A 24,152-nucleotide genomic window follows, 5' to 3' on the forward strand; every position below is an offset into this window, starting at 1 on the left:
CGTGACTCTTCTTTCTCCGGGAAGCTTGAGTCCCCTCTGTTGTTGGCCAGCTGCCGCTTGTGTGTAAAAGCACAGCCGCGGGTCTGCCCGACACTCTGGGAAGACCGTGGAGATCAGCGAGAGCAAACCTCTCGCTCCTCTGCGTGTCGTGTGCCGTCGAGCTGCCGGGCTGCAGCGCGGGTTGTCACGGCAACCCAGCGCTCGCTCGGCGCTCTAGATGCGCGGTTCCCTTGCATAATCTCCATTGTAGCGCCCTCTCTGGTGCACCAGAAGAGGTCTACTTTGCTGATATGGCTTGGGTGACATGAGGTTGAGGGGTTCCTTCGGGGAACCAACCCCCTAGGGCCCCTCCCTCTCTAGCGCATTGCAAGCTGTGCAGTTTCTGGAGTGGATTGCTGGTCCTTCTCATAGGGGAACCTAGCATTTCATTCAGAGCTCCAGCTGAGGGACAGACGTCGATTGCAGCATCGGAGAGAGTGCTGTTATGCTCTGGAAATGAGGGTGACGCTGCCCACTGTAATGGTGTGTGCTTATGCTGACTCAGATTCGGAGTTTACAGCCATGCTTTCCTGGGTCTTCCAGATGTGCATGGAAAACTTGGCAGTATGGGGGTATGTTGGTGCCATAAATATGGAATGCCAAAAGTGCCAAAATCTGCATAAGTTTTTCCTCTCTCACTACCCTCTTGGTTGGGGTGGCTGTACACAGACCACACCCACCCTGCATGTGAGGCCAAGGCACTCTTTTTGCATGAGGGTAGTTCTGTGCTGGGGTTGAGCTGCGCTTGTTGACTAACCGTGATCAAAGTCATGGCGCAGGCCCTCAGCCAGACGATGTCCACCTCAGTGGTCCAGAAGTGCCCCCTGGCTTACCTTGTGAGGTGCGAGAGGTTGTCAAGCTAAATGCTTTCTCAGTGCTCCCATCTTACGAGGTGGCCTTTTCGGTGACACTGTCGAGGACTGAGCCCAGCGGTTCTCCTCAGTTAGTAGCGGATCGGGGAGCTTCCCATGACAAACCATTGAGTTCCTCTTGGGCCGCCCCTCGGTCTGCTCGTCGCCAAGGGTGTCGTCCCCTGCAAGAAACTCTGGCCCAGCAGGCTCTGCTGTGTCCATTGCGGGGAGATGACGCCTCCCGTCTCTGCAGCTGTTTAAGTGGTTGGTGAGAATCACCCCTGAGACGGGCGACCCAGAGATGGGTGGGGCTGCTCTTCCACCCCTGGAGGAGGGCCGGGTGGTAAATCCTTTTATTGGGTTTGTTTCTGTTCCGCCACTGACCCAAGAGGCAGTGGTACCCAAAATTAAAAGAGCAGTTCCTCCATTTCCAGGTCTGAAGAGGGTTTGGAGAGCAGTGGGAGGAGAAAAACCTCACCACTCTCATCCCCCTCTTCTGTCGCCAGCGGACAGCAGCGAGCAGCGGGCAGCCAAAGCCTCGACTGCTCCCTCTGTCCATCCGTGGAACCAGGTAAGTGTTGCCTAGCACACTGTGACGCCGCTTCGGGTCGCCTCACAAAGAGAGCCCCCCGAGCCGCGTCCCTGTGTTCCACCTCGCTGCCCCGCTGCGGGTACGCCGGTGGTCTCTTTGGTCCCGCTTGTACGGTCTCTGCGAGCCTGGTTAGCCCTCCCCAGTCCGTCTCGCTGGCTCATTCGGACCATCAGGCTCGGCTATGCGATTCAGTTCGCCCGGCATCCCCCCCAAGTTCAGGGACGTCCTCTTCACTACAGTGAAAGATGTCGTTGCCCCTGTCTTGCGTGCGGAGATCGCAGTCCTACTGGCGGAGGACGCGATGGAGCCGGCCCCTCCAGCCGATATGAGGTCAGGGTTCTACAGTCCCTACTTCATTGTACCCAAAAAGAGCGGTGGGTTACGACCGATCTTGGACCTGCGAGTTTTGAATCGGAGCCTGTACAAGCTACCGTTCAAAATGCTGACGCAGAAGCGCATTTTTGAGTGCATCTGTCCCCGAGATTGGTTTGCAGCGATCGACCTGAAGGACGCGTACTTCCATGTTTCGTTTCTTCCGCGACACAGGCCATTCCTGCGCTTTGCGTTCGAAGGTCGAGCATATCAGTACAGAGCCCTACCCTTCGGGCTGGCCCTGTCTCCCCGCGTCTTTACGAAAGTCGTAGGGGGAGCCCTTGTTCCCATGAGAGAACAGGGTGTTCGCATTCTCAACTCCCTCGACGACTGGCTCATTCTAGCTCAGTCCCGGGGTTAGTTGTGCGAACACAAGGATTTGGTGCTCAGACACCTCAGCCAGTTGGGTCTTCAGGTCAACTGGGAAAAGAGCAAACTCTCCCCTGTGCAGAGGATCTCTTTTCTCGGTATGGAGCTGGATTCGGTCGAACAGATAGCACGCCTCACAGAGGAACGTGCTCAGTCGGTGTTGAACTGCCTGAATACGTTCAATGGCAGGACAGCGGTCCCACTGAAATTCTTTCAGAGGCTCCTGGGGCATATGGCGGCCGCGGCGGCAGTAACCCCGCTTGGTCTGCTTCATATGAGACTGCTTCAACACTGGCTTCACGGCCGAGTCCCGAGATGGGCGTGGCAACGCGGCACGTTCCGGGTGCTAATCACTCAGGAGTGCCGCCAAGCCTTCAGTCCGTGGTCGGACCCTTTGTTTCTCTGGGCAGGAGTGCCCCTAGAACAAGTGTCCCGGCATGCTGTGGTATTCACAGATGCTCCTGCCACCGGCTGGGGTGCCACGTACAATGGGCATGCAGTGTCAGGGGTTTGGACGGGACCCCATCTGCATTGGCACATCAATTGCCTCGAGTTGCTAGCAGTACGTCTTGCTCTGAGCCGCCTCAAAGGGCCGCTACGGGGCAAGCATGTATTGGTCCGTACAGACAACACTGCGACCGTTGCGTACATCAACCATCAAGGTGGTCTACGCTCCCGTCGCATGTCGCAACTCGCCCGCCATCTCCTCCTCTAGAGTCAGAAGCGTCTGAGGTCGCTTCATGCCATTCTTGTCCCTGGTGTGCTCAGCCATGTGGCCGACGAGCTATCACGAGCTGAGCTGCCAGGAGAGTGACGACTCCACCCCCAGGTGGTCCAGCTGATCTGGAGAGAGTTTGGAGAGGCTCAGGTAGACCTGTTTGCCTCACCGGAAACCTCCCACTGCCAGTTGTTTTACCCCCTGTCCGAGGGAACACTCGGGACAGACGCACTGGCACTCAGCTGGCCCCGGGGCCTTCGCAAATATGCGTTTCCCTCAGTGAGCCTACTTGCACAGACCCTGTGCAAAGTCAGGGAGGATGAGGAGGAGGTCCTGTTAGTTGCGCCTTACTGGCCCAACCGGACCTGGTTCCCAGAACTTTCACTCCTTGCGACAGCCCTCCCTGGCCCATTCCTCTGAGGAGGGACCTTCTTCTCAGAGACGGGGCACTCTTTGGCACCCGCGTCCAGTCCAGGAAACTCCATGTCTGGTCCCTGGACGGGACGCGGAGGTTCTAGGTGACTTACCCCCTGAGGTACTTAACACCATCACTTCGGCACTTGCACTGTCTACGAGACGTGCTTACGCCTCGAAGTGGAACCTGTTCGTCGAGTGGTGCTCTTCTCGCCGAGAAGACCCCCGAGGATGCTCGATCGGAGTCGTGCTTTCCTTCTTGCAGCAAGGGTTGGAGCGTAGGCTGTCCCCCTCCACCCTCAAAGTCCATACTGCTGCTATCTCCGCTTACCACGACCACATAGATGGCAAATCTGTTGGTCAGCACGACCTGGTCGTCAGGTTCCTTAGGGGGGCGAGACGGTTAAATCCTCCTTGTCCCCCCTCCATACCCTCTTGGGACCTCACTCTGGTGCTAAGAGCACTTCAGATTGCTCCCTTTGAGCCTTTGCAATCGGCAGACTTAAAGATTCTGTCTATGAAGACTTTGCTGCTGGTTGCATTGGCCTCCATCAAGAGGGTAGGGGACCTGCAGTCATTTTCGGTCGACGTATCGTGCCTGGAGTTCGGGCCGGGTGATAGCCACGTGGTACTAAGACCCCGGCCTGGCTATGTGCCCAAGGTTCCTACCACTCCCTTCAGGGACCAGGTGGTGAGCCTGCAAGCGCTGCCCTCGGAGGAGGCAGACCCAGCCCTGGCTTTGCTCTGTCCAGTTCGCGCTTTGCGACAGTACAAAGACAGAACCCAAAGCCTCAGGACCTCAGACCAGCTCTTGTCTGTTATGGAGGCCAGCAGAAGGGAAAGGCTGTCTCCAAGCAGAGGATGGCCCACTGGATAGTGGATGCCATCGCCCTGGCTTACCAAGCTCAGGGCGTGCCCTGCCCGCTCAGGTTGCATGCTCACTCCACGAGAGGTGTCGCATCCTCCTGGGCGCTGGCTCGTGGTGCCTCGCTGACAGACATTTGTAGAGCTGCGGGCTGGGCGACACCTACACGTTCGCTAGATACTATAGCCTTCGTGTCGAGCCGGTCTCCTCCCGTGTTCTCGCCACAGGTCAGAGGCACGGAGAGGCCCCGGCTTAGTGTCGGCTTGCTGCGCTACATGCGCTTCTTTCTCCAGAGAGTCCCTACAAGGCAGACCCTGTCGAGTCCTCCGATATCCCTTCGGCAGCCGACGTGGCGGAGCGTCTGGCGCCAGGCCTATACTCCGTTGTATCCTTGAGAACCGGGTTTAGGCTGGGTTCCATATGTGTGACCCTACGGGGATCCCATATGGTTGGTTCCACGGTTGCTCCTAAACGAAGCCCGTGTCTTTCCCTCTGGGAGAACCTACCCTTCATCGGGTTGGAGTCACCCCAGCTCTTCCATATGTAGCACAGCCCTACAGGGTTAGTCCATATGTACTTCTCCACATAACTCCTTCGGGGAAGGATGTGGCTTCCGCAGCGTTCCTTTCCCAGCGAAAGGGTACGCTTTCCCAGCGTTATCCAATAGTCTCACTGAATGGGTTTTGGGGAACAGCAGTGATCGACTCTCTCTGTGTTAGCCCTGTCCCACCATCCTCAGGCAAGGGGGTTCAGGTGGCTTACAACAGAGCGCTGGAAGGGGGCAGCTCCTGTGGCGCTTTGGTAGGGATTCCTATTCGTCGGTCTGTCCGACGTACGTCGAACGTGACCGACTGAATGGGAACGTCTCGGTTACAAAGGTAACCCTCGTTTCCTGAAGGAGGGAACGGAGACGTACGTCCCGTCGCCACAGTCGCTGTACCCCGCTGATGCTGCTGCCTATCCGGTTCGGCTCCTCAGCGAAAACCTGAAGATGCAACGCACCTGCTGCTCATTATATACCCGTGCTGCGAGGTGAGCAGCTGATGCATATGATTGCATGCCAATGTGCATTGGCTCGTTTTAGTTACACTCGAAGTAGATTGGCCTCTCTAGCGAGATTCCTATTCGTCGGTCTGTCCGACGTACGTCTCCGTTCCCTCCTTCAGGGAACGAGGGTTACCTTTGTAACCGAGACGTTATTATTGCTCCATCTGCCATTTTTTGCTATTGTCCTTGCTTGCTTACCTAGTCTGATGATTCAGCTGTGCACATCCAGAAGTTCTGCCCTTGTCTAATGCCTTGAACATGGGCTGGCATATGCAAATATTGGGGGCGTACACCCCGACTGTTACGTAACAGTCGGTGTTATGTTGAGATTCACTTGTTCTTCGGAGGTCTTTTAAACAAATGAGATTTGTATAAGGAGGAAACAAAGGAGTTTGAGACTCACTGTATGTCATTTCCATGTACTGAACTCTTGTTATTTAACTATGCCGAGGTAAATTCAATTTTTGAATCTAGGGCACCTTTAATGTCAGTTTAATTAATACTCAAGAACATAAGAATTTTTTTTTAATATACACTGATTGTACACAAATGCTGATTATATAAAGAGCTTTTGAATGAAGGCAATACATTGCAAATGGGGCAGTGCAGCAGCTAGTGTAAGTGTCAGTGCTGTATGTAGTGTAATGACTCCTGTTGCCAACAGCAGGAGCCACTGTCATACCGAAGTGAGGTGGAGAATGAGTCTGTTCCCATGAACACATGCTTATGCACATACTGTGAAAAGTTCGGTCAAAATCCATGTGCTGCTCGAAAGATTTTCCAATAATGCAGAAATTATTGGTCTTTGTTTGTGGTACATTATTTAATCTCTAGATAGATAGTTCCTGTATATGTACTGTAGCACAATATTTTTTAAGACTATGTGTTATATTTGTGAATTTCCTGTGCTTCATTGATATCTCCATTATCATATCAAGTAATCTGCTTTTTCACAAAACAGTATAAGATGTATATAATTGTGAGTCATGTCAAATCACAGTTGTGTTGCTGCAATAGTTGCAGTATTTTGGGACTTCAGTCTTGCATCATATGCAGATTTTTTTAGAAAGTGTGAAAATTAGAATATGTGCCATTTGCATAGTCAGTTCCATAGGCCCACAGTCTCTCTCCTTTTCACCATCACACACAGAACACACACTGAGTCATGTGCATCACAATGTACCTGGAAAAAGAAGCAGAGAACACAAAGTCTGCAATATATGTGTTGAATTCTTTCACCGTGGAATGATTTTTGAGCTTTTAATGTATTATTGCATATTAGTGTAGCTACACTAATGTTCACTGTATCATGAATATTATTATAATACCAATGCTACGCTGTCAAAAAAGAAGAAAAAAAAATGTTTATTTGATGCTGTTCACTTTATTTAAACAATTCATTTTGATTTAACACCAGTGTATTAGGTTTCTTGTTGAAACACGATCGGTTAATGTTAAATCGGTTACTCCTTGGCTTAACTTTATGTTTTTATTTTGAAAGAACATGCATCAAGTAGCTCGATCAAAAAGTTTATAGATACCAGAATAAACTCTGTTCATCATTTTTGTTCTATTATGTTTGTATTTGAAAGAGATTCCACCATTGTGGTGAAGTGTTGAGCGTGTGTTCGGGTTGAGTCTAACATGCATTCTAGTTGCTTTAATAAAAAAAGAAGCAATTGTAGGAGTGTTATGGATGTAAACAGCAACATTTTTGAGCTGCCGATGCTTATCATGTTAAAAAAAAAGTTATATATTGAATATTGAAGTATAAGTAAGTTGATTCAACTGAGATATTTATATGTCTAAGTTTAGTTTATTCATTTCCCACATAAAGTATTTGATTTAAATTATTTGTATTAAATAGTTTCACAGTATCAATAGTAAATATGTTCCTAAATTTCCTCAGACATCCTATATAGTGAAAATCACATAAAGCAAAAGCATCATGATTATACAGTAATTGCACTATACTTGCAATACTTGTAAATTCAACTAATGTTTCATACAGTATTTACTATACCGTACTATAAATCATACAGCCTTGATTTTTAAGGGGTTTCTAAAAGTAGATCTAGATTTTACATAAAGTTTTATCATGCCTTGTGTATCTTTTGTTTGTGATACAATAATCGATAAGTGCCAATATCATTCATTGTATATGACCTGCACATTACTCATGAGAACTGCATATTCAAAGCACTGAAATGTGGAAAGGATCACCCATATGCACTTCCACCCACATCCACGCAGAAAACACGTTGCATATACTTCTAATGTTTCTGTTAATAAAGGTCAAAGATCCGCTTACTGGTCCTAGTTGTATCCTTTCATGTCTTTTGTGGGTGAAGATCATTTCCTAATTTATAAACCACACATTTAAAATTATACTGATGACTCTGGAAAATGTGAGCCCTGGCAGAGCTAGGGACTGAAGAAAAGTCAGTGGGAGTGGAACTGAGGTTAGTTTGTTACTTTTTTTTCTTTGCAAAAATTTTAGCAATACTAAATAATCAGCAGTTTCTGTTGTAGACAGTCTCCACAGCAATATTTAAATGATAAACACTGTTTTTGTTTTGATGTAGAGGATGGCTTATGAAACATAGTGGCATTGAAGGTCTAAAAATTAAACAAGAAAATATTTAACTGAAATGCATACACACATAGGCCTGTCTATAGATGCTTATTTATTGGACGTAAAGGAAGAACAAATGCAGTTATGAGAATATATAGCAGAGACGACCACTTAGTGGTTAAAATGAGGTCAAAATTTAGTAGCTTACAAAAACAAAGAACATGTCTTTCATGTATTTTCGAGGATCTTTTATAGATGTGGTAAACTAGTATCTTATCGACCTTGATCATCTATGAAGAAATGTTATGGCTCACGAATACCAGGTTTCATATGCGTTTCTTCTGTGTTTGTATTCGCAGCTGCACAGACTCTCTGTTTTGTGTTATTTAGCGCATCTCTTCTTCACTGTGGTCAGATTTTTTTGAAAGAGGTGTTGTGTCGGGTAGATATATACAAACAACATGTGACTTTATTTCCTGTGGTTGGGACAAACAGAAGGCCCTCAAAATAACATTGCATTCGACTTTAAAGACGAGAAGCATTTAGACACTTGTGTTGCACGACACCTATACGGTTACTCTCCCACACTTGAGAACTGACTTCATACATTCACTAAAAATAACTCGTTTGGTTAAAATCATTTAGTTAAAAGTGAATGCAAACTGTACAATTTGTGGCTCAAGTTTTAATATCAATTTATTTAAAAAAAAAAAAAAAAAAAAAAAAAAAAAAAGAAAAAGAACATTTCTTTACAAATATTCATTGACAAAAATCTGTTAGGCCGAAGTCAGAATGTTGAATCTGCAAAGACGATGACCTGTGACCTCATGGAATCTAGCTTTTCTTATTTACACAAAATTGCATACAACATACGCCGTTAGTCTCAGCATCTAGTTTCCATGCAAAAGTGACATCTATCAGGAAGTCATGCAAATGAACTCAGTTACGTTCAGAGCAGCTCTTCAGAACTGCATGGGTGCCACTGGAGTACACATCTCTTCTCGTTAACTCGTCCTCTCTTCATCATGATAAACACCTTTCACTCTAGCTACAATCCCCCTCCGGTACCTCCACGGGCAGGATACAGCAAACCCCAGCCACCGGGAAATACACCTATGGTCAAGTTTTTGTCAGTGATGCTGCTGCTGTTAATGATACTGACCTTCGGAGGCTTCCTCTACCTGTTCCAGAAACTCAACGTGGTATGAACTGCTCTTCTCTTGGTGACTCTTGGCTCTCACACGTGTATTTACTACAGGTTACATGGGAGGAAGAAATTAATTAATTGCAACATTTAATTAGTTAACAGACTTTTAAAAATGTTTTGCAAGAAATTAGTTTTTCACACTTTCAAAATTTTTTGACTTGCATTTTTTGGAATTATTATTTATAAATTCACCAGCAATTTCTGAGTGAAAAATGTTTCAAAGTAAATTCTACACAATTTTTTTTTTTTTTTTTTTTTTTTTTTTTTTTTTCAGTGTAGAAGATTTTATCATCAATATACTTCATATCTCAATAGTCTTTTTTTTCAGTATGTGTGATAATGCGTTTTGTGTTAGAAGAGATGTAAAAGTGGCCTTCCACATCAGCTTTATTACTTTAAATTTAGGGATTTAAGCTCATTTATTTTAGAGACAATTAACAAGGTGTCTCTGCGTCAAGTTTACAAATGCATTTTGAAATGTTAGCTCATTCAATCGAGAGAAAAAAGGAAACGAATGGTACTAAACTAATTAACAGAAACATATTTTGAAGCCTGTAATGATGTGCTAATTATGTACAGCCATGAGAAACACAGAGATGAAATCTTGATTCTTTTTTCTCAGAATCAACAGAAAGAGATAAGACTAAGAGGCCTGTTCTCTAGGGTGTATTTCCTGGGTTGTGTGGTTTTATGAGCAAGGCATTGTGCATACTGAGCATCAAAGAAACAAAGGCAACAAAAACCAGCATTTCTGTGTCATGAGGAAGCTAAACCCAAATTACTCAACAAATTATGCAATCTCATTGTATGAGTTATATGCCAAAGGAGTGACTCAATAACAATTTGCATTATTATAGTAAACCTCAGCAATTATTACACCATAATCAGAACTAAATTGAATTGAAACTCCAACTGTAAGGGTCAAACTAGTTTTAAACATCAGCAAAAAGATTTTAAAATCTATAAATACAGAAGGTAGTCAAAACAAAAGTTGAGGTACAAGAGTAAAAATATTAGTTTTTTTTCCATTCAAGCAGGTTTAAATAAGGTTTTCATACGTTTCAGTAATGATAAGGTTACTGTACAAGTTAGAGCGCAAATTTCACCAAATGGATACACGAACAGAAGTCATGATCACCAAAGGAGGTAACAATAGCAACAGTACAATTGAGCACATTCCGCTGCAATCAATTTAGGGCGGTATATCGATAAACAAACGTACTGTAATTATATGTTTTTATATTATTAACCTAAATGTACATATCACAAATATAAAACCATTGTTAACATTGTCAACCCCATGAAATCATTGTATTATTCACACAGTGCTTTTAATGTGCTTTATAGCACTGTGATAAGATGTTTCTTTTTGGTGCCATTCATATTTACCAAAAAATTCTTTAAGAATTCAGGTGGAAAAAAGGTTTGTCTTTAAAGCAGTCAACATTGGAATATATGTCTTGTGTTATTTATAAATGGCTTTTCCTTCATCAGCAGGAGCTCCGGGGGAGTTATCAAGAAAATATACTGAGACTAGAGGACTGTGTGAATGACAAATTGGGAGAAGACTCAGTGGCAGAATGTAGCCAACTGATGCAAAAATATAAAGATGTCATGGCAAAGGTATACACTTAAGTCATGCTTTTCGATAATCCAAGATTATGTGAATCATAACATATTTTGCACAACAAAAGTATCATTACTTTGTATGTAACAATAACATACTTTTTCTTCATCCCAAAGGTTTCGCAAGCAAACGAAAAAGGTAAGAAGCACTGCACAACAGATTTTTAAATATTGACTATTGAACTTTAATATTTGTACTATGAAAAAAACCCTAGTATATTCTTTTTCACTAAATAAAAAGGTTTGCTTCTAATATTTAGCAAGCAATTTGGTGTCATTCTAATTGTTATATGCTATTTTTATGTATTTCTTAAAAACTTATCGTAATTGTGTAATTATCCTGTAGTGTCTAGGTTAACTGGAGGGACGTCTTTCAATGGACCGGCTGCACACATGGTTCTTCTGAGCCCACATAAAGGTGAATATAGCTGCAAGCAGCGATGACGGCTCAAGCCCAGTGGCACTGCCAACCCTGTGGCTTCAGGGTAACCGTGCATGGCGGGCAACGGGCATTTAAAACGGTTAAACATAAAAGGTCTATGTCAAATTCACACCATATTTTCTGCAGCAGCTGGTGCCCATAGGATCAAAACCACAACAGCCAAACCCATGAGTTAATTTAAATGTAGATGAAATTCATGTCATAGAACGCATAAGTCAATTTCAAATGAGTGCACAATACCATCCTAATCTGCCTTGTTTGCGTTTTTCTCAGACAACCACTATAAAAACTACCTACTGTTATTTGCGCAAACTCAACAGTACTCTGAGAAATCTAATCCAATGTAATGTGAATGTCTGTGATTGCTGATGTTGTATTATCCTAACACTTCTCCATGTGTTTTTTGACCTCCCTGAGCTGTTGTTTACGCAATAATTTTATGCACCACAATCATGCTTTCATTTAATTTCAGTATGGGTAGTATTTGGTGTAAAAATAAAAATAATATAAAATTAATAGAGCCAAATAAAAACTTAGTATACTTAATATACTTGGGTAAAAGTAAGGTATGTGTCTAGATTTTACTGCTCACTTATACAAGTTTGTTATAAACAGCCACTTTTATAAAATCACAGTGAAATCACAGTTGACGGGTAATAAGAATTATAACTCAAGTGTAATTTAGAAATGTGGTCCTGTCCAAATAGTGATATAGTGTCATAGTTCAATTAGTTCAACATTATTCTAATGAAGTTTAAAGCAAATTGGGTAAAAATAAGAGGGTGATCTCATCTTCCTGCTGCCAGTTGGTGGCGCTATAACTTTGACTCACAATAGTCACATCCATGTGATTGGACTCCTACAACAAACACACAGCTGAAGTTCATAAAAATCAATGTATGCAGAAGTAATAACACGCTTCCTGATTCCCTTTTCTCGCCATAACTTTGTTGCCTCGTGAAGGCCAAACCGTTCGAGATATCAAAAATCTGCTGCAATTTTACATCATCATTGTCTTGACTTCATGCTGACCGAGTTTGGTGTTGATTGGATTAATCGCCTAGGAGGAGTATATACAATTCCAGAGCAAACAACCCATAATAGCTGACTTCCTATATATAATAAAAATAAATAATAATCCTTAGGGGATCAATAGGGCCCTGCTCCTTAGTGGCTTGGGCCCTAAATATAAGAACACACATCACCTTTACTGTCTATTATACAATATATATTCAAGAATAATTCAGTTTCTATTAAATCAAAACATGAATTTAGCGTTTAAGACAAGTGAACGGGACGATAATGGAATTTTCTTTGTTTTAACACCAACAGATACGAATTCAGAGTTCCTAAGGTCAAACTATCTTCTTTGGGATCGAGATGATTCACTGCTACAGGACGTCGGGCTTAACAGCAAAAGGAACATGTTGACCATTCACAATCCTGGAATCTATTTCATCTATTCCCAAGTCACCTTCTCCAAACATGCAAAAAATGCATTAATGCAAGCCGTAAGGAGCCCAGAACCCAAGAAAGAGAAAGACAAGGAGCTACTCAAGTCTTTTTGCAGCTTGAATCCAAGCAAACCAAATTTGTGTACAGCCTCCCTGGTGGGGGTTTTTCGACTACAGAAAGACCAACAGCTCTATGTCGCAGTAACAAACACATCTTTGGTGAACAGGGACTCCTGCAGCTTTGGATTATTTAAATTACGGTAAAGAACACTCTGGACCTGAACCGGTCAAGGGGGAGAAGGATGATATGAGACTGTCAGGGGATTGGCTGGATCAAGGCACTATAATTAAATGGATAATTATACAGTGAAGTATGTGGCATCTCAAAAGATTTCATCTCCAGGGAAAGTCATTGCATGCTCTTCTCTTTGACGTCAATCCACAATCCAAGTTCAGGACAAACAAGGAAATCACAAAAGTCTTTCTGAATATGGAAACATTCTGGAATTTCCTTTTATCTATGTTCATTGCAAATAGAATTTTATAAGAATACCATGAATGTTTTCAAACCACTAGTGGCAGTGTTTGTATGAAATTATTTATTGCTTATTTAGTTTCTCTTTTTACTATTTGCTCTTCTTTTTTTATAACAACAATAATAATAAACTATTGAATTAATAATAAAGATATTTATTTAGCTACATGCTTGGCAAGATTACACTTGATGTTCGATTCTTTACCTAGTATTTATTTTAAATTTAGGCAACAGACAACTTTTTTTTCTGTACTGTAAAAAAAAAAAATATTTTCATGAATTGTTAACACAACTTTTTTCTTTTGTCAAATCAACTTAGATAATTAATGTGGTTCAGATAACATAATATTTTGAGTTTCTATTTATTAAACCAATCTCCTTTATTGTATTAACTCAAATTTTTAATTTCAATGAACTCAATTTTAAGGCAACCAGGTAACTTACTTTTTTCTTTTTAGAGTTAAACCAACAATATATATATATATATATATATATATATATATATATATATATATATATATATATATATATATACACACATATATATATACACACACATATATATATATATATATATACATATACACACACACATATATATATATATATATATATATATATATATATATATATATATATATATATATATATATATATATATATATATATATATATATATATACATACATATACATACATACACAGTACAGTCCAAAAGTTTGGAACCACTAAGATTTTTAATGTTTTTAAAAGAAGTTTCGTCTGCTCACCAAGGCTACATTTATTTAATTAAAAATACAGTAAAAAACAGTAATATTGTGAAATATTATTACAATTTAAAATAACTGTTTTCTATTTGAATATATTTCACAAAGTAATTTATTCCTGTGATGCAAAGCTGAATTTTCAGCATCATTACTCCAGTCTTCAGTGTCACATGATCCTTCAGAAATCATTCTTAATATGCTGATCTGCTGCTCAAGAAACATTTAATGTGTACAATTATACAAAATATTTGTGTACAATATTTTTTTTCAGGATTATTTGATGAATAGAAAGTTCAAAAGAACAGTGTTTATCTGAAATCTAATCTTTTGTAACATTATAAATGTCTTTACTGCCACTTTTGATTGATTTAATGCATCCTTGCTGAATAAAAGTATTCATTTCTTTAATTTCTTTAAAAAAAATAAAAATAAAAATTCTTACTGACCCCAAACTTTTGAACGGTAGTGTATAATGCTACAGAAGCTTTGTATTTCAGATAAATGCTGTTCTTTTGAACTTTCTATTCATCAAGGAATCCTGAAAAAAAAAGTACACAACTGTTTTCAACATTGAAAATAATCATAAATGTTTCTTGAGCAGCAAATCAGCATATTAGAATGATTTCTGAAGGATCATGTGACACTGAAGACTGGAGTAACGATGCTGAAAATTCAGCTTTGCATCACAGGAATAAATTACTTTGTGAAATATATTCAAATAGAAAACAGTTATTTTAAATTGTAATAATATTTCACAATATTACTGTTTTTTACTGTATTTTTAATTAAATAAATGTAGCCTTGGTGAGCAGACGAAACTTCTTTTAAAAACATTAAAAATCTTAGTGGTTCCAAACTTTTGGACTGTACTGTATATATATATTATATATATATATATATATATATATATATATATATATGATTGGGATACATGTTGTAACTATGAATAATATATTCAAACTCCATTAATCACACAATTCCCCCAGTTTAGCTTTTTAACATAATCAATGTTTCCATCTATGTATACAGGTTGAGAGAAACCCTAACCTATAATAGTTTGGAAACTAATGTGTAGGAAGAGGATGAATAGAAGGGAGTGCAAAGCCTACCAGTTCTGTTTTTAACTTCAATTTGATAACACAACTATGAACTGACTACTGCTGTGCCTATTTTATAGCATTCCACCCTCCTCCATGGAAACAGTGAGTTTTAGATGACAAACGTGTGCTTATCTCAGAGCCACGCTGAAGCCTCTGCTTACAGGAAGTTGTCAGCCTACCACACTCACTCCAGCTTGTACATTTACCCTTTTCCTATAGTGAAAGATCAAAACTACATCACACATGACACATAGTTTTCTGCCTTTCGAAACAAGGTGGAATTTCCTCATATGTTTAAATAGGTTCCAAATAAAATCAAATTCATAGCTCATTAACATGATGTTATTTTTATTAAAACAATTCCTTTTTGAAATGAAGACAAAATAAAAACACAAGCACTAGAAAAAAAACCAAATCATAGATATACAAGCATTTATATTGCATAGATCAGCTCCGCAAAAAATAAAATTGTGTTCTGCAGACATGGGCACTTTTAAGAGAGGAAACTGACGTGGACATTCTTCAACCCTCGTTTATGATCTCCTGAAAGTGCATTTTTTCCTGACACATTCATGACATTCGGAGGACAAAGTGAAGTTCCTTTCGTTGATATCAGTAGCCAGCTCTAACAAATAGCACGTTTGCACACGGTACAAATGTATACTCGCATAACCTACTGAACACTTCAATCTCTTTCACATAATACACACATGAAAATCACATTTACCACTGCAGATGTCATCATTTTAGACAGATATTTAAAAAATTTTCATAATAATAACAACAACAACAACAACAATACAATCAGGGTTAACACTTTAAAATAATATTTAAGGCTATGTGTAACACATGGCATGCAAGGTTAATTGCTGGAAAACAAACACGCACACAAACATGATTTTTGCAGTACCACAGTAACAGAATTATATCTGTGCACCTCAGAGCACATCTTATTGCCTAATTGGAAGAATATATTATACAGAATACTCCTTCCAAGAGAAAAACTGGCTCTTGAGAATGAATGCACAGCAATTGTAACAACAAACCAGTTGCATATTGCATTGAATTGCCACAGCAATGTTCCGGAGGTGACGGCTGGTGGGTTTAAAAAGAAGAAGAAAAAAAAAAAACCTCCCCACACAAATTTTGCTCATGTTTACAGCTTTTTGCATGCATTTCTAAACTGCTTAAGATGGAGATCGTCCCTCCGATCCACAGCGATAGAAAGCATTAGTCACGGTTATAATCGGCAATGATTCGTTGAAAGATTCATTTAGCGCTCCAGACACAGTGTCATTTGTGTAACCGGCCATGTAATTACTCATTCATTTGATGTTCAACTTGTTCGTTAATCTGGCAAGAGTTCAAGAAAAAAAAAAAGCTGTACCATGAATGCCACACATGACTATGGCAGAGTAGGAATGAGTAAGAAAATCTATTGCACTGCAGCCTCCAGTGAAATTGCTGACAGGGAGCAGTTTGCTGGGAGGGAAAAAAATCAATTAAATTAGTTTCAAACTACATTTGTTTCTCAGCGAGGAACAAATATCAGTGCCTAAAGTACCGAATGTTTCTACGTACTCTTGGTTTTCAAGTCCTAAAAGGGCCCCAGGTACCAAATCCGCAACAAACTGGATTTTTTTTTTTTTTTGGTTTAAGATACATATGAAATAGTTTCAAGTCTCTGAAAAAAGAAGGTTGAAATTTCCAGGAACACTTTAAAATAAGGTTTATTTGTTAACATTAATGAATTAACGAACACGAGCAATACATTTGTTACAGTATTTATTAATCTTTTTTAATCTTCGTTAATAAAAATACTACCGTTCATTGTTTGTTCACAGTTCATTAACTAATGTTAGGAAATACAACTTTGAATTTTAATAATGTATTAGTAAATGTTAAAATTAACATTAAGATTAATTAATGCTGTAGAAGTATTGTTCATTCTTAGTCCATGTTGACTACTGTAACTAATATGTTAACAAATGAAATCTTATTATAAAGTGTAACCAAATTTCCTACTGTATTTTTTGATCATTAAAAAAAGTTTATATGGTTCTTTTTGCCATAGTATCTATGATATATACATATTTATACTGTATACAAGTATATATGATATATATACACATTATATGATGTATTGTATTAGTATAGTATTATGAACTTGACTTTTTCTGACAACTTTATCCCTGATATCTTTACGCTAGTGACGATTATCAGAAGCATGATTACGTACTATATAACGGCTGTTTTAGAAATACTGTGCACCCATGCTGATGTGAGTGACTGTCTGGGGAACACGTTTGGAATCTAAACCTACATTTTACAGGAATTTAATTCAAAACCATCAAACTACAAGGAAAAAACAAAGTCATTTCAAGATGGCAAGTAGGGCATCTCATGTCTATCAGGTGCAAACCACAAATCGCAATCTTGTTCATTTGTGACCTAAAAGCTACATCAAGCAACACAACCATTTTCACATTATAAAAGCAGAAAAAGGACTGAAAAGAGTGGATACTTGTGGATATGGTGGAGTACTGTAATGTTCAACCACAAATATCTTCTCCAGCGCCATCAACAGAATATATTCACTTGTGCAATAGCGGCTTGAGTCGGAATGCTGTTCATGGGCTGAATGTCATTGGATTTCTCTTATCCATGACCAGTTAACAGTCAAAGTGAGGCAGATATTTGTTCAGTTCAAAAACAACAGATTCCACCATCTTTTCTGTGATGTTTCTTCTTGGAGTGTTTAAGTGAACCGGAAAAAACAGAAAAAAAATAAACAGTTGAGGACTGGACTCCGACAGTTCTCTGAAGTTTTCCAAATCGCCTAATACTTCCTAAGTAAGTAGTTCACTTGGTTTTCTAGAACAGTTGCCGTTTCGTTCTCAGAATGCCACGTCACAGGAGTGTGAAGCGAAACCAGACAGTGATATTCTTCCATATGGCGAGAAAAACAGAGTCGATATTCTCATCGGATCTTGTCCTTAACATTTGATGAGAAATGGCTGAAAATCCCCAACATGGTGACTTTCCAAAAGCAATGTTCAGTGTGTAATGTGATGTAAAAACACATTTGTGAGGACAAACACAGACACAGAAACACATACATGCGCATGGCGAGGGGAAACAGGCGAGTGTTCTTTAGTGACCTCCATCCTCCCAGGAACAGTCATTCTTTTGCTTGGCCAACTTCTTGACCACACGCTCCAGCTCCTTACGGGACTTCTGTTCCTCTTCCAGACACTGTTTCATCCATTTATTCTCCTACATTTGCAAACACAGGGCATCAGAATAGTTAGGTTATAGTTCAGGCCAAAAAAAGGTTACAGTAACTCAAAATCTTACCTTTTTTAATTCATGGACTTCATCTTTCAAAGCATAAACCGCATCAACAAGACTTCTGCAAAACAGTACATTAAAAAAATACTTAAAAATATTCGAAGGAAAACAAAAGATTTTGCAGTGGAAATAAAGTACATATATAGATTGAAAAAGGATTAAGAATGGATTAAAAATTTCAAAATTTTAGGATTTAATAAGTCCCTGTCTTTCTCCTACGCTGTTTACATTGTAGACACAATACAGCGCTTCCAAGTTCTATGTCAGAAAACCGGCTCAGTATTGGCCGGCTCCTGCGTCAGCATCGTACACATGCGTTGTGCTGCTCACGTGAACAGCATCGACCAATACTTAGTTGGCGTTCTGACGTAGAACCGCGAAGAAACCGTTGAATAAAGTCGTTATTTTTGTTTGTTTTCTGAGCAAAAAAAGTATTCTCGTTGCTTAATAAAATTAAGTTTGAACCACTGTAGTCACGTAGACTATTTTAACAATGTCTTTACTACCTTTCTGGGCCTTGAAAGTGGTAATAACGTTGCAGTGTATCAGAGGTCAGAAAGCGCTTGGATTTGGTTATGGGGGAGGGGCTTGTGGAGGGGGCGTGGCTTGCTTTTGTACTTTTTTATGATAAAGTTATGTAAAATAACTGCTCAGTGCTGCAAAACAAACAACCCCGCTAATGCTAACTTAATTCTATATAAACTATTAGGGGTGTGATGAGACAGGTATCTCACGAGACGAGACTCGAGATTGAGTTCACGAGAAGAGACAAGATGGCGAAATACATGACTAGAAAAAGTAGTCTGCAGGTGAATTTGAAATGTTTTAACTAATCTTATAATGAATGTCACTTCAGTTCTACTTTCTGAGTATGAATTATCATATGCACTAAAACACAACAATACTCAAGTACTGTAAAAGGTTTTACCACAGACTCAAGTGATTGGCTTCTCTTCTGTATGATTTCAGTCTCTTCAGATCTTACTGTACATGATTTATGAGCTTCTACAACTTTTGACCTCCTAACTGAACTCCTTTCCACAAACTGATCATATAATAAAAACAGTATAAATAAAAATGGTAACACTTTACAATAAGGTCTCATTTATTAACATTACAACTAACAATGAGCAATATATGTGCTACAGTATTTATTAATCTTTGTTCATGTTAAAAAAATACTCATTCGTTGTTAGTTCATGATAGTTCACAGTGCATTAACTAATGTTAACAAATGAAACCTTATTGTTTGTGCTTAATAAGATTAAGAGATAACTGTTATTCATTTTTATGGTAACACTTTACAATAAGTGCAACCATAATCACATTCTCTCAATATTAAAAAAAAGTGCAAATAAGACCAATTTTTCTTTGATACAGAGCTAAGAGATGGCTACAACCACACTGCCCAGCCTAAAATAGCTTTCATATTGAGAGATATCTGTATTCATCAGGGAGCCGCTTTCAAATGCGGGGTATTGAAATCGCGTTTGAATGCGCGCTCGCGTTTACTTTCACTTTCGTGATCGCGCGTAACTCTGTTAATATGGAGCGGCGGCGACCGTTATACAACTGAATTAAATGTTTTTTTTTATTTAAATACAAAGCAAAACGATAGTGGAGGCGCAATGTAAACATAGTGGTGGCATATTCTTTCCTAATCATCCTAACACTCTGTCATGGCAATATCACAGACTACTTTTCGTCTCGACGAGAAATCTCGTCACACCCCTATAAAATATATAACAGCATAGGTCTATTAGTTACTAGCCTAAACTGGACGGAGACACGGAGCGCCCTGTAACTCACTGACCTGCCTGCGTTCACAATTCACACGGTGCAGATGGGAGGGAGAACAGAAGACTACACAGTTTATGGGAATAAATTGTGTATTTCCCTCACAATTGTCACAAAAAACTCACTGTACACTGTCTGTCTGGTCTCTGCGCGTTGCTTTGCGAGATCATGTGGCGCGATTTTTTTCCCTCACTTCTGCACGAGTCTGCGTGAGAATATGGGGGTGTGGCGTGAGAGCGTGAGAATTGGGTCAATTGCGTGAGTCTCACGCTGAATGCGTGAGAGTTGGCAGGGAGAACTAATCCTTTAAGTACACACACAAAAAAAAAATTCTTTCGTACTTCTACTCAAGTAAAATTGGAAAGGAGTACTTTTACTGGAATAATATTTTATAAAGGCCTGTTCACGCCGCGCACGATTTTCGCCGACATTTAAAGGTCCCGTTCTTCGTGATTCCATGTTTCAAACTTTAGTTAGTGTGTAATGTTGTTGTTAGAGTATAAATAAAATCTGTAAAATTTTAAAGCTCAAAGTTCAATGCCAAGCGAGATATTTTATTTAACAGAAGTCGCCTACATCGAACGGCCAGTTTGGACTACATCCCTCTACTTCCTTCTTTAATGACGTCACTAAAACAGTTTTTTGACTAACCTCCGCCCACAGGAATACACAAGAGTTGCGTTTGTAGAGTGTGTTTGTCGCCATGTCGTCGAAACACTGTTATTTTCATCCCGCAGTCCAATCACCGGGTCTGATTCCGGCTCAAATTGATAGGGTAAAATTAAAGACATGTTTACAATAACACTGAGCGCGTGCATCTCCACGTTATGGTAAGAGGCGTGACCTTTCCGGGCAAGATGCGCTAAACTGCTGTCGAATCACAACACAGGAACCGCTGGCACAATCAGAACTCGTTACGTATTTCTGAAGGAGGGACTTCATAGAATAAGGAAGTCATCAGCCCGTTTTTATGACAGTGGAAACAGCGGTATACAGATAAGTAAATTATGTGAAAAATATTGTGTTTTTTTACACGCGAAACATGAACACATGTTATATTGCACACTATAAACACAATCAAAGCTTCAAAAAAAACACGAAAAACGGGACCTTTAACGCCTCGTGACTAAACAACGGGTGCCAATGTGAGTGTGCACACCGACGCGAAAAACGCGAGGCATAAAAGTGTCATTTTTTAAAAAACGCCTCGGGTTTGTTTTTTTTGGTTTGACGCGCCGCGTTAAAAACTGGCCGACCAATGAGATTGGTGCTTTTATTCACGTGCCTGGAGCTGCTGAAGTTACAGTAAAACACGACTTGGTGGCGCTCAAGCACAAAACAGTCTTGCCGAGCACACAAGACGACGAAGAGAAAGTAAGTAGATCAAGCGGCAACCTTCCCCCAGTTTCTCGTGAAGCCAATACGGAATTGACTTAAACTGCGATTCATCGACTGGCCGCTAGGGACAGGCTGCAAAAGGGAGCAGAATCTCATTGACCATCATGTTAAAACAGCCAAGTTTACAGCCAGAAAAAAACATGTTTACACTCTGGTTCAAATTGTGTTTTGGTCTATACTGCTAATTTTGCCTTTCATGACAACTCTGAGGGGGGTGAATTTTTTTATAACTCATCCATTTAAATTATATTAAGCCTTAAAGTTCTGCATAATTAAGGGCGTGGTCACTTGAGTGACAGGTGGATTGGCGCTGCTGTCTGTGAGCCGTCATGTTACCTCAGCTAATTCCAGCCGCTGAATTTGGCATCTCATCCGTATTTGTGCTTTTTTTCTGGATTATTTTATACAATATATGGCTTGCTGCATACTTCAGACAGATGTCAGTCTGTGTACATGTGCTCGCATGCGGAACACACGTTGTTGGATCGTCGTGGCATTGGCTAAAAGTTTTGTTCCTGAGATTTACTACAGTGACAATACCAGGAGGATATACAACTCCGACAGCACTGCTTGGATATTATAACTAAAACTGCTGCACTATTTTGAAAAATTATACTTTGGACATGTGCTCATTAGTTTGAGAGAACATTTGAGAGTTATATCTGGTAATGTACGTATAGAGTTTTACATTATAAACGATGCTCAGATTGCATCCTTTCTTGAAGAACGATGATGGAGAGCAAATCATTCCTTAGATATGTAATGCAAACGATGGATAATATATAAAGATTTCATGGATTTAACGCTTTCATGAACAAAAAGTAGTTTTTTTATGTTTTGAAATGGACATTTTACCAAAGTGCAACGGATTGGATTCATCTCGCGATCTCTTTTTCATTAAAGGTATGAAGTCCCAGTTGATTTTTTTGGGTTATTTGCACACCCCACACAAATTAATTAGCCTACTGGTGTTAGAGCATCTAATGTTATAACGTTATCTTAAAAATCACCGTAGATTGACAGTAAAACTTTAGTACTTTCTAATGGTAGTGTTATCTTTATTAATATTTTAGATAGTATCTAAGATAGATATGCTAGGCGGGCGTGGTTTCAGCAACAAGCCGCATGGGCTCCAACTACATCCCGCCTCTTTGCCCATTTTCAGTTATCCGTGATTGACGTGCGGTCACGTGCAGCTAAGATGGCCGCGGCCTCATTTACGCGTCAAAACTGCTGTTCAGAACTCTATGGGTGACGTCACGGACACTACGTCCATATTTTTTTTTACAGTCTATGAAGTAGACGAGGAAGACCCCTACAAACTATCCCTGCGTCTCAAACAGCTCCCTAGCTTCTTAGGTTGTGCATCAGTATACCATTTAAATGAATGTGGCCGACTCCCTGATCAGTGCCCTGACTAGTGAACTAGGGAGCTGATTGAGACGCACGCTATGGGTGCTCTGCCAGTTCTTGGCCATACCAATAGATGTGTATTATTTCTGTATTTTTGCTGTTTTTTTTCTTTTACACTGAAGAAATAAAGTTGAGAATGTCTATTTCATAAATGTTTATTTGCACTACTGTTTCTGACTACCATCTCTCATATATGCCATTTAATATCTGCATTTTTATCTTCTTTAACTTTACTAATATCATGTTTATTTGCACTATCATTTCTGACTACCATCTCTCATATATATGCCATTTAATATCTGCATTTTTATCTTCTTTAACTTTATTAATATCATAAATATGTTTATTTGCACTACCGTTAAGCACAAGCGCCACATACTGTCCGGGAGTGAATTTGCACATTCACTCTGTGCATCGCCGTTGAAAATGGCTTGGGTGTGAACACAAAAAACGTCTCGAAAAATGCTGGCGATGTGTACAGGCCTTAAGGGTATCTGTACTTTTACTCAAGTACTTGATATGTGTACGATTCTGCACTATTTCTTGGTCACTACAAAACGAATACAAAAAGTTCTCTCTTAAATGGACTCTATGCTAATTAGAGAACAAGATCATCTTTGAATAATTCTGATATAAGACAAGTGAACATACTTCTCCTCAATGATCGTCTGGCCATTGCTTTTGATCTCCTCAACAATGATCTTCTCTTCTTCTGGAAGCAAGACCTGGGGGATGCACTCCTTACGCACAGCTGCGCGAACAAAGGAAAGCTTTTAATTAATCTATATTAACAGTATTAAAATATCAGTAGCTCAATTATCCAGCACATATGACAGGTAGGTCTAACCTGTGGTGGATTGGTGGAGACTGGCTCCGGTGCAATAGGCCTCAATCACTTTGAGGATCTGGGCATCCTCCTCTAGAGCTGCTGTGCCTGTCAGTCACAGAAACATTTTCAGAGGGACGAACCACCAATATATTATGTGTATTTCTATTTGTTTGTACATGCTGAAAGATAAGTTGGCAAAGCTGCTTGTTTGATTTCAAACCACTACGGGGATCATTTTTGTGAGATATTAGTTATCATTTTAATATACCTACTTTTTCTAAGCAGGAACTCATCATCTGATTGTTTTCTCTCCGTTTTTCTCTTTGGGAGGAACTTCTTCATGGGTCTGGGGCTTTTACTAGAGTCCTGAGGAAACAGTCTGGTGTTAATG

The 24,152-nt window shown here is 40.2% G+C and overlaps 2 protein-coding genes across 4 annotated transcripts in view; one reads left to right on the top strand and one right to left on the bottom strand.

The window, feature by feature from the left end:
- Nucleotides 1-7,873: 7,873 nt before the first annotated feature.
- On the top strand, nt 7,874-13,252 carry cd40lg (CD40 ligand). Of its 2 annotated transcripts, none has more exons than XM_048176997.1 (5): nt 7,874-9,044; nt 10,547-10,672; nt 10,793-10,814; nt 11,022-11,093; nt 12,450-13,252. In XM_048176997.1, exons 1-5 carry the CDS (start codon nt 8,868-8,870, stop codon nt 12,833-12,835), a joined length of 783 nt encoding a protein of 260 aa, XP_048032954.1. In that variant the 5' UTR covers nt 7,874-8,867; the 3' UTR covers nt 12,836-13,252. The 2 variants fall into 2 exon arrangements, with proteins under 2 accessions (XP_048032954.1, XP_048032953.1); XM_048176996.1 differs by having other exon boundaries at nt 7,882-9,044; nt 10,544-10,672.
- A 4,041-nt stretch (nt 13,253-17,293) lies between these two features.
- arhgef6 (Rac/Cdc42 guanine nucleotide exchange factor (GEF) 6) overlaps nt 17,294-24,152 on the bottom strand; it is a 40,218-nt gene continuing 33,359 nt past the window's right edge. For both annotated transcript variants that reach the window (XM_048177083.1, XM_048177082.1), the window contains 5 exons: nt 24,034-24,127; nt 23,780-23,866; nt 23,584-23,683; nt 18,331-18,385; nt 17,294-18,249 (listed from right to left, as the gene is read on the bottom strand). In XM_048177083.1, the coding sequence (XP_048033040.1) occupies nt 18,127-18,249; nt 18,331-18,385; nt 23,584-23,683; nt 23,780-23,866; nt 24,034-24,127 (459 nt within the window). In that variant the 3' untranslated portion in view covers nt 17,294-18,126. The remainder of the gene's footprint in view (nt 18,250-18,330; nt 18,386-23,583; nt 23,684-23,779; nt 23,867-24,033; nt 24,128-24,152) is intronic.

The sequence above is a fragment of the Megalobrama amblycephala genome, linkage group LG23 (genome assembly GCF_018812025.1).
Source record: "Megalobrama amblycephala isolate DHTTF-2021 linkage group LG23, ASM1881202v1, whole genome shotgun sequence".
Classification (NCBI taxonomy): Eukaryota; Metazoa; Chordata; class Actinopteri; order Cypriniformes; family Xenocyprididae; genus Megalobrama; species Megalobrama amblycephala.

What these genes read in the sequence shown, in the direction of transcription:
- cd40lg (XM_048176996.1), top strand. Translation starts at nt 8,868, where the DNA reads ATGATAAACACCTTTCACTCTAGCTACAATCCCCCTCCGGTACCTCCA. An exon ending in TTCGCAAGCAAACGAAAAAG is followed by an intron (nt 10,815 to 11,021) that starts GTAAGAAGCACT and finishes ATTATCCTGTAG; the next exon opens with TGTCTAGGTTAACTGGAGGG. An exon ending in TCTTCTGAGCCCACATAAAG is followed by an intron (nt 11,094 to 12,449) that starts GTGAATATAGCT and finishes TAACACCAACAG; the next exon opens with ATACGAATTCAGAGTTCCTA.